The 9,764-nt window shown below is 39.2% G+C and overlaps 1 protein-coding gene across 2 annotated transcripts in view; it reads left to right on the top strand.

Annotated features, from left to right (window-relative positions):
• gigyf2 (GRB10 interacting GYF protein 2) overlaps positions 1-9,764 on the top strand; it is a 34,093-nt gene that overhangs the window by 20,976 nt on the left and 3,353 nt on the right. For both annotated transcript variants that reach the window (XM_016499501.1, XM_016499500.1), the window contains exons 15-27: positions 601-767; positions 863-957; positions 1,517-1,615; positions 1,787-1,926; positions 3,235-3,332; positions 3,487-3,627; positions 3,878-4,036; positions 4,326-4,568; positions 4,974-5,102; positions 5,257-5,493; positions 7,018-7,208; positions 7,340-7,488; positions 7,996-8,177. In XM_016499501.1, the coding sequence (XP_016354987.1) occupies positions 601-767; positions 863-957; positions 1,517-1,615; positions 1,787-1,926; positions 3,235-3,332; positions 3,487-3,627; positions 3,878-4,036; positions 4,326-4,568; positions 4,974-5,102; positions 5,257-5,493; positions 7,018-7,208; positions 7,340-7,488; positions 7,996-8,177 (2,030 nt within the window). The remainder of the gene's footprint in view (positions 1-600; positions 768-862; positions 958-1,516; positions 1,616-1,786; positions 1,927-3,234; positions 3,333-3,486; positions 3,628-3,877; positions 4,037-4,325; positions 4,569-4,973; positions 5,103-5,256; positions 5,494-7,017; positions 7,209-7,339; positions 7,489-7,995; positions 8,178-9,764) is intronic.

Genomic DNA, 9,764 nt, shown 5'->3' with positions numbered 1-9,764 from the left:
AATCACAGCACACCTCGCTTTTCAGACCGATGAGCTTTGTAAAAATCGACGCGTTTCAAAAAGACGGGGCATAGAGGAGAAACAACAATGTACAGTATGTGGAAAATAATGTGTTTTTTTAACTTTAAACCGCATAAACACATTTCATTACACCAAATACACAAAATAATGTTCTTTTTAGCAGCATCTTATGACCCCTTTAAAGTGATAGCCTTTACTAGTCACAGAGTTTTTTTTCCATTTGAAATGTTTTAAAGAATATTGGCATATTGTCCATTTAATTTGTATAAAAGCAAAAGCTTAAAAATTTTTTTTTTTACTCCTGATGCAACATTGTAAATTAAAAAAAAATATGATTTTTTAAAACTTTTAAGTTTTAAATAAACTGGTTACATTCTCAACTACAGAATTACTCTGCCTTGCCACTAAATATTTGGCATGTATTTTAAAACCTGCACCCTGCAATCTCTTTTTAAAGAGCATATAACTTTTGCCCCTTGTCTGTGATGAAGCTTTTCTAACCCTCAAAGAATTTAAAATGTTACTGTGCTGCTCTGAATAGCCCCATTCAGTGACCCCAGTCTGTCTGTCTTCTCACAGGACCATTTAATAACCAGGAGATGTCTGAATGGTTTCAGGCAGGCTATTTCACCATGACCTTGCAGGTGAAGCGAGGCTGTGACGAGATGTTCCAGCCCCTGGGAGAGATGATTAAGTTGTGGGGGCGAGTGCCCTTTACATCCGGCCCCACACTAGCCCCCATACTGGTAATAAGACTCTCATGTGTCTCTGTGAAATTCCAGACCCAGGACGTCTTCCCCAGCTAAAAGTTTTGATTTGTTTGTGTTCTGTTTGTATATAGGGAGATGCAGATCAAGAGAGGATGAAAAGACAACAGGAGATCAATGCTCTAAATATGTATCAAATACAGCAGCTGCAATATCAGTACTTACTCAGGTATGACAACAGATGGTGAAGTATGCAATTTTTTTGCAGTGCTAACAGAATTGGCAGAATGAACAGCAATCTATTCAAAATCTCCATTTCACTCTTCCGTCTGCCATTGTTCTGCCCTAAACTTGCACCATTTGCTGAACCAATATTATTTTCAGCCCAGTTTGGCTGCTTAAGTAGATTGTGGTTACATTTAGTGTACTCACCAAGGTGGCATTTATTTGATCAAATAAAAAGAGAAATACATTTTAAACACCTGTTTTTTATTTTAATATGCTCATTTGGTGGTAAAACTATTCTTATTTTCAATGTTAAAAACAGTTGTCTTGCTTAATATTTTTGTGAAAAGCCTAATACATTTTTATAATTCTTTGTTTAACAGACCTTTTAAGAAAACAACATTTTGTTACATTATGAAAGTCTTTGTAACTTTTGATAAATGTAATGAGTCCTTGCTGAATATAAATTTCTTAAGAAGTGCAAATGCATGACTTTATTCCATTATCTTATTTAACTCAGAACAAAGTGAAAGTTGCTAAGACCCCTTTCTCTTTTCCTCTAGGCAACAGTATGCTCTGGCTCAGCAGAAAGTTTTAAGCTCTGCACCACCTCCACAACAGCAGCAGCTCAATCTCCTCCTCCATCAGGCGCTCAAGATCAGGTGCAATTAAATGGCTTTTGTTTTCGGTCTTCCTGTCACATTCACTCATCAGAGTAAACAGAGGAATGTATTATATTAATACTGCAAAGCGTGGGTGGCGTTACATTGCATTGGTATTGCGGTTGAGCATCTGTGACACAGTCTCACAGTTTGATTTGTGTGCCCCTGCAGAACGCCAGAGCCGCAACAGAGCCTTTTACCTCCTGTCACACGCTCCATGTCAGTGCCAGACTCGGGATCTGTTTGGGAAATGCAGAACCCTTCCACTCAGGCATCCTGTTCTCCAAACATGCAGCCCGCCACTCCCAGCAGTACGTCTGAACATTTAGAACTGGAAATGTACTTTTGCCTAGTTTAGGATAAGGGATAGTTCACCCAAAATTGAAACTGTGATCATTTACTCACCCTCCACCTGTTCTAAACCTCTATGAGTTTCTTTCTTCTGTTGAGCACAAAAGCAGATATTTCTTTTGGTAACCAAACAGTTGACAGTAGCCATTGACTTCCATCAACTCTTTAGACATGCAGGTTTGGAACAAATCGAGGGTGAGTAAATGATGACAGGATTTTCATCTTTGGATGAAATATCCCTTTAAGAAATTAATTTTTGGAAATATTAAACCTTTCCACCCCCCTCCACATGCTTGGAACAGTTTATGCGTTCATCTGCCTCTCACTTCAAACGTCTAGATGTTTTTGATTTCAGTGGTGGCAGATGCTCACTTCATACTATGTCAAAGGTTTATGTGGTCTAGAAATCCTGAACTAGACCATCAGCAGTTGAGTAAAGAGTAGATTTGAATGGAAAAAGTGCTTTGGTCTTCCTGCAGTGCTTTTATTGTATGTCAGGTTTGCTTGTATTCTACTCTCACTTACAGTAACACGCCACTTGTTTAGTTTTGGATATGAGTCATGCTCGTCTCGTGGTATAACCCTGTTGCAAGTGATTTGACTCAGCTGTATAGATGTCACTTAAGCAGAACAGAATCTGAATTTGTCAGAGCTGCTTTTGCTTTTAACTGGAACAGTGGATAGTGTTTTGCCGTTATTTTTTTATTTTTACATTTGTAATAATGTTCTTGGCAGAATCTCATACCACATTAACTGCAGTTTTCACATACTGATAAATATCAGAATCTGTAGCTTAGATTACTGAGTTAGATGCGATACATGTCAAGATTCAGTATATTGAGTTCTGTCAAGAATTTTCATTCCATGAGGTGTTTGAGACAGCCCAATATTGCAGAAAAATCTGGTGTAACTTGTTAAATTATGCATTATGGTAACATTTATAACATTCTTTTGCCACTAAATTGTCAGCAGCAGCTGTGGTTGCCTTGGGTTGACTCATTTTCTCAGACTAGTTTTCTATGATAACATCATGCCTGCTTGATGATCATCTGCATAGGTCATCAGTGACGCATCGTTTTGTAACTTTTTGAAGCATTGAAATCATTCAGTTATTGCAAACGGTTGTAATAAGCATATTGCAATTTGCGATGTTTAAATAAATTTGCTAGGTCATGCAGTCCTATTGAAGCGGCATCCAAATGTTTTCTTGAGTATCAGAATTTGTGCCAGATGCCTACAATTCAATCTTGCTGTGACTGTCTTTTTAGCTTGGGAAGGGAGTAGCGTATGGGATCTGCCACTAGACTCCATGCCTCAAGCGTCTTCCATTGAACAGATGCAGCTGGAGAAAGCCAAAGCTTTGAAGGTAAGGAAGATTTAATATGCAAGCACATGAATTTAAGGATATTTTATGACCTTACTGGAAACATTGAACTAAAATAAACTTGTGCTCTCATTTTGTAAATGTGTTTTTTTTTTTCCCTTCTTTTTTTAAATGGAATTTCTCTTCTGCTTTAAAGCTTGAGATGGAGAGACGGGAGGCAGAACTTCGGGCCAAAAGGGAAGAGGAGGAGAGGAAGCGACTGGAAGAGGCATTGCGTGCTAGACAAGAGGAAGAGCAGAAACGTTTAGAGGAAGAAGAGCTGGCACGGCGCAAGCAGGTCAGGAGAGAAGAGAAAATATGCAGTGCACTTTATTTAAGCTCAAATACAATGCATTACATTAGAAAATGTGGTACCATACAGAGGAATGAGAGTTTTTACTTTTAGCACAAGTTTGTTGTACAAGCACTCACTGCACTTTTTGTCATGGAAACTGTTCTTAATGTACTTATCACATTAGTAGTCAGAATTCTAAGTGGGTGGTTCTTTAATGCTCAGTGACATTAATGCAGCATTTGTGTCTCTGTAGGAGGAGGCTCTCCAGAGGCAGCGGGAGCAGGAGGAGGCGCAGCGGCGGAAGAAAGAGGAGGAGGAAAGGTTAGCTCAGGAGGAGGCACTCCGTCGGCTGGAGGAGAGGAGAAGAGAAGAGGAGGAGAGGAGACAAAGGGAAGAATTCCTCCGTAAACAGGTAAGACTTTCTTGCACATAAACATTTGTTATAAAATGGATTTAAAGTCTTAATTGTTTGAGCCACATTCAAAGCCTTTGTAAAATAACAGTTGTTGGGCAAATACCAGAGATGTAGGTGAAAAGTTTTTAAATTTGATATGAAAAAGATTAAATGTAACGTTTTTTTATAACAAACAAAATTTGTTAATGTGAAACTTCAACTATGCCTACTATTGTTACTAGGTCAGTCTTACCCTAACTATGGTAAAATCACTAATGCATGGCAATTGATCTTTTTTTTCCATCAGGAAGAGGAGCAGAGGAAACAGGAAGAACTGGAAGCTCAGATGCGGCGTGAGGAAGAGAAGAGGTTAGAAGAGGAGGCAGCGGCCGCGGCAGCAGCATTAGCAAGGCAACAGCAGGAGGAGCAGAAGAGGAGAGAGCAGGAGGCACAGAAGCAGCAGGAGCTACAGAGGCAGCGGCAGCAACAGCAGGAGGCGCTCCGTCGACTGCAGCAGCAGCAGCAACAACAGCAGCTTGCGCAGATGAGGGTGATGCATCTGCAAATAATTAGACATAACCAATACTATCATTATTACATTAGTTAATTTACAGCGTTGTTTTTTTGTTTTTTCACAGTGCAATAGTATTATTGCAATTGTAATGTAATTATTGATTTAAATTTTTTATCATTTAAATAAATACAAGTATTTTCTGTAATTATCATAAATATAATAACCGTAATAATTAGAAGTTATCATTATTACTATTATATTGTGTAGTCATTTTGAATAGAGATTTTCCTTCTTTTTTGTGCTTAGTTGATCACAAGACTGATTATTTTACAAAAAGGGAATTTATGATTGTAACTTTGTTGGTGCATAACCTGGAAACATCTTTTTGTTTGTTGAATGACCCAGTTATTGTATTTTTGTTTTTCATGTGTATGTTCCCAGCTCCCTTCATCCTCTAAGTGGGGTCAGCAGTCGACCACAGCAAACACCCTCTCACAGTCTCAAAATGCCCTGTCGCTTGCTGAAATCCAGAAACTGGAGGAGGAGAGAGAACGACAAACACGAGAAGAGGTATGCCGGGGATTCCTCTTCCCCATCTCACACTTTCTCTCGTAAATTGCAACAGGTTTCCGTTTCCATTTCGTAGAGATATGAGAATCATTAGTGGATGACATATCTCTTCTGTAGTGATTTTTTTTCTCATCTTTGTTCTTCGCCCTTGCAGCAAAGACGACAGCAGCAGGAGCTCCAGAAGGTACAGCAGCAGCAACCTCAGACAAAGCTCTCAGGCTGGGGCAATGTGGCCAAGCATCCAGCAGCTACCAAGTCTCTGCTGGAGATCCAGAGGGAGGAAGCGCAACAGATGAAACAGACGAAGGAGCCGCAGCAGCAACAACAACAACAGCAACCGCAGCAGCAACACTCAACTGTTTCCCAGCAAAACCGCACACAGAACCTAGTGGTGTGTTACACACATCCTTTGAAGCAGCCTATAGTTACAGTGCCCTCAATAGTGTGTGTCAAAAGTACGTTTGGGGTTCCCACGGGTCCTTAGAAGGTCTTAATGTCAATTTAAGGTCCTAAGTTTTAAATATCTTAAATAGTATAACAAAGCGTAATTATTTTAGGAGGTTTTAATTTCTGGGCCGCACTGGGAGGAAAGACCAATATCATTAAATACAGTATAAAGATTTTACAAGTATTGGCACAATAATCATTTTATTGCCTTTGTTTAAACACATTATCATCGTATCGGCAAAATCCAATATTGACTAACCTCTAATTTGTAAATGTTTATATTTTAGTGTAATTTTAAGGGGGTGCTTGATTGCGATTTCACTTTTTTAACATTAGTGTGTAATGTTGCTGCTTGAGCATAAACAATATCTGCAAAGCTGCGGCGCTGAAAGTTCAATGCAAACGGAGAAGTCTTTTAAAATTCTGGCAGTTTCACCCACGGGAACATGCAGCAAAGGGGGCGAGGCCATGCTGCGCTGCTTTAGAGAAGAGGAAGAGAAAACTAGAGGTGCACGTAAAAATCTATTTATATATGAATCGTGATTCTGTCTTCTAACAATTCTAATGGATTCACAAGTTTCAAAATCAATGTTCTAAAGCAGCGGTTCTCAATCCTGTTCCTCATGTCCCCCTGCTCTGCATCTCTCTCTCTCTCTCTCTCTCTCTCGTTCAGATCACCAGCTCAGCTCAAACAATGAACTGTTCCATTTATACACTTATTTTCACATAGCTATGAGAAGTGTTATACATGGATGCGTGTGCGGTTGCCATACTGTATTAAAGCTTTAATCAGGATAAAACCGTATATTAAAAGCTAACAGAAGTAGTAGCATTTACAAATAACAGCGTATCTAAAAGTATGAGACATCAACAAACAAAAAACATACCATTATGAGACATGCTTGCACAGGTTCTGCGCGATCCTCTTCAATAATATCCTCTGCGTCTCAGTCGGGCTCAAATTGATAAGCAATATAGACGACACCATTGTTTACAATACAACCGGAGCACATGCACTGAGGTGAGGGGCGGGACGATTAGATGCGCACTAGAGGCAGTTTAGCCAATCACAACACACTGGACTAGCTAACCAATCAGAGCCCATCCCATATTTCTGAGGGAGGGGCTTCATAAAAGCAGGAAATGATCAGCGCGTTTCTCAGAGAAGGGACAGAGCGGTGTGGAATAAAGGTAAATTGTGAAAAATAATAAACCCCATAAACACAATCAAGCCTAGAAAAAAAACAGTCAACCACCCCTTTAAAACATGCATACTGAATAAAACATCTTGAGTAATTAAACTTGCACTTACCCTGTTTTGCAGTTGAAGGTGTGCCTCGGTCTAATTATTTGTGCAGACCTTAAAGTTCTTAATCTTACGTTTGATTTTAAAACCCTGAAAACAATCTGACCTGAGTGCATTAGTCAGAGTACAATAGACTGCATGACCTATCTGTCTCTGTCTTAGGCCCTCAATACATCATCAGTGTGGGGTTCTGTTAATAACGTCGGCTCGAACTGGATGATGGACAGCAGTGTCTGGGGTGATGCTCAGAACTCTAATATTGGCTTCTGGGATGAAGCAGTAAAGGAGGCCGCCCCACCTGAGGCCACACGCAAGAGCCACAATCAGAAAAACAAGGGCAATGCTAACCTCAGGTAAACTATTGCATATATTAGTATTAGTGTATTGCTCAGTGCAATAAAACCTCAGACTTTGGGTCAATGTGTAGAACAGGTTTTTGTGCCATTTCCATACTGTAGTTTGTAAAATAATCTGTCTTGTGCAGTAATAGCAGCAGTGGTAAAGCCAGTAAAAAGGTGGAAGAGGAAGAGAAGCTACTGAAACTGTTCCAGGGAGCCAATAAGAACCAAGACGGCTTTATGCAGTGGTGTGAACAGACTCTACACACTCTCAACATGGCCAATAACCTCGACGGTGAGTCTCTGACACACACTCGGTTCTCACCCTCAACGATCTTGCTTGTTGGCAACTGTTTCATTGTATACACAAATGATGCCCAGATAATTCTTCCCACAAACCACTTCCCTCTCTGATGTTTCATCGCTTTTTTTTTCTTGAGTATTTGAATGTGATTGTATGAACAGAATGTGGCCTCTGGCGTTAAAAAAGTCTTGTCTCATAAAACACCTAGTTGCAGTCTTTTGTGAAAAACACCAGCATATATTTAGTGTTCAGACATTTGGGCTGAATTTTGGGTAAATTGCAGCTACAAATACAGGTGCATCTCAATAAATTAGAATGTTCTGTGTGCATTGAATTTATTTAATACACGAGTTTCACAATTTGAGTTGAATTACTGAAATGAACTTTTCCACGACACTCTAATTTATTGAGATGCACCTGTAATATCATACATTACCTCTTGAAAAAAGTGTGATTTAAAGGTTTCCGAAACTCATCAGTCTTTTCCTTTTCCCACAGTCCCCACCTTTGCATCGTTTCTGAAGGAAGTGGACTCACCGTACGAGGTGCACGACTATGTGAGAGCCTACTTAGGCGACACTCCACAGGCCAAGGACTTCGCCAAGCAGTTCCTGGAGCGCCGTGCCAAACAGAACGCTAACCAGCAAAAACCTCAGCAGGGCCAGCGGCAAAAACAGCAGGTGCGTTTTGTGTGCCTGTGCGCTTGCTTGTGCGTAGTGTTAATTTCGTTAACGAAAACTTTGCCGAAAAATGTTCGTTGACAAACTTTTTTCCCATTACAGTAAGGTCAATAAACGAAAACTGTGACTATATCAACATGCAATATCATTGACGATAAAAGAACAGAACTAAAAAATAAAAGAACAGAACTAAAAAAAAATGTAAAAAGGGGACAAAATATTATTGTGGACTGCTGTACACGCCTCTACTACGCAAGCTTTCATGTGTGCGGTTGCCAGATATCAAATCCCCAAATCAGAGCTTCTCTGTTAAAAGTAGGGATGGGTACCGAAACCCGGTATTTAATCGGTCCCGGGGCTAAATTATGAAAGACCAGAGTATCGATAAGCTCTGACGTTAACGGTTCTGCTATCGGTACTAGAGAAATTAAGAGAAAACACGTACATTTATTTTTGCTATATATACATTATCTTGAAAATTCTATCTCACCAGAGTCGCCAGCTGTTTTTATATGCAATGATATTCAAACATTTGTCTATGATGCATTTTTGCTATTCGCAACTCAGAAGCGAGATCGCGCTCGTGCGGAGGAGCTTCAGCACGCGCAACATGAAAGCCCTGCTTAATTATGATAGAGGAGAGAACTAAACATTCAAACGTCTGCTTACACTGTAGGCCTGTGGCTGTTTTATTAAGCTAATAAAATTTTTTTATTTCGATTTTGGCTTTTAAGGATTATAGCCACATTTCTTCTAGCGCAACTTTTTTCCCTTCACAGTGCGCATTCGTTCCTCCCTAAAACCCAAACTTAAAGTCAGAATCAGCACAATCGGTGATTGTTGAAAAAAGGCCGTCTTACACTGTTGCTAAATTGCGGGACATGTTTGATGATAAAACGTGGAAAGCACAATCCGCACGAGACGCTGTTCCCCAGGCTGAAATGTGTGTACGCGGCGCACTCCAAAACGGACAAGCTAATTATACTTTGAGCTTCGGGCGTGTCCAAACGATCAAATACACACAAAATATGTCCAAATGGCCGGCTTGGAGAGTATTTACTTAAACACAGTTTATGTCTTAAGTGGGCGAGGATAGTTGGGAGAAAATCCGATGTGTGTCAATATATTGTCTTAAAGTGACTGACTGGTGCTTGGGCCATTAGTTAATCAAACAACAAAATGCAAAGACAAAATCACTCACAGCTCTTAATCTGAATTACATTATAGCTTTAATAAGTATTAATCTATCAATACATACAGTGAAAACTGTAATTACTTAATTTACTTGTAATACTTAATTACTTGTAATTACTGCAATTACTTGCCTGAACAGTAATGTTAGTAGACCTTCATGGAAAAATGAAAGCACTGTTTATTTAATTTCATTTGTATATTTGTTTTATTTTATTTGTCAGTTTGTTTTACTTTGTTTCTTTGTTAATGTTCTTACTGTATCTTATCTTATGTATAAAACACTAAAAATGCCTGCACACTGGTGCATTTACAAATTGATGTTTTATATTCATTTCATTAAATATTTATCTTACATTTCAGAATATAAAGCAATGTTAATTCAGCTCTTAATTT

The sequence above is a fragment of the Sinocyclocheilus anshuiensis genome, unplaced genomic scaffold (assembly GCF_001515605.1).
Source record: "Sinocyclocheilus anshuiensis isolate Anshui unplaced genomic scaffold, SAMN03320099.WGS_v1.1 scaffold1910, whole genome shotgun sequence".
Classification (NCBI taxonomy): Eukaryota; Metazoa; Chordata; class Actinopteri; order Cypriniformes; family Cyprinidae; genus Sinocyclocheilus; species Sinocyclocheilus anshuiensis.
Note: the sequence above shows the minus strand (reverse complement) of the source record. Positions and strands in the feature narration are given on the sequence as shown.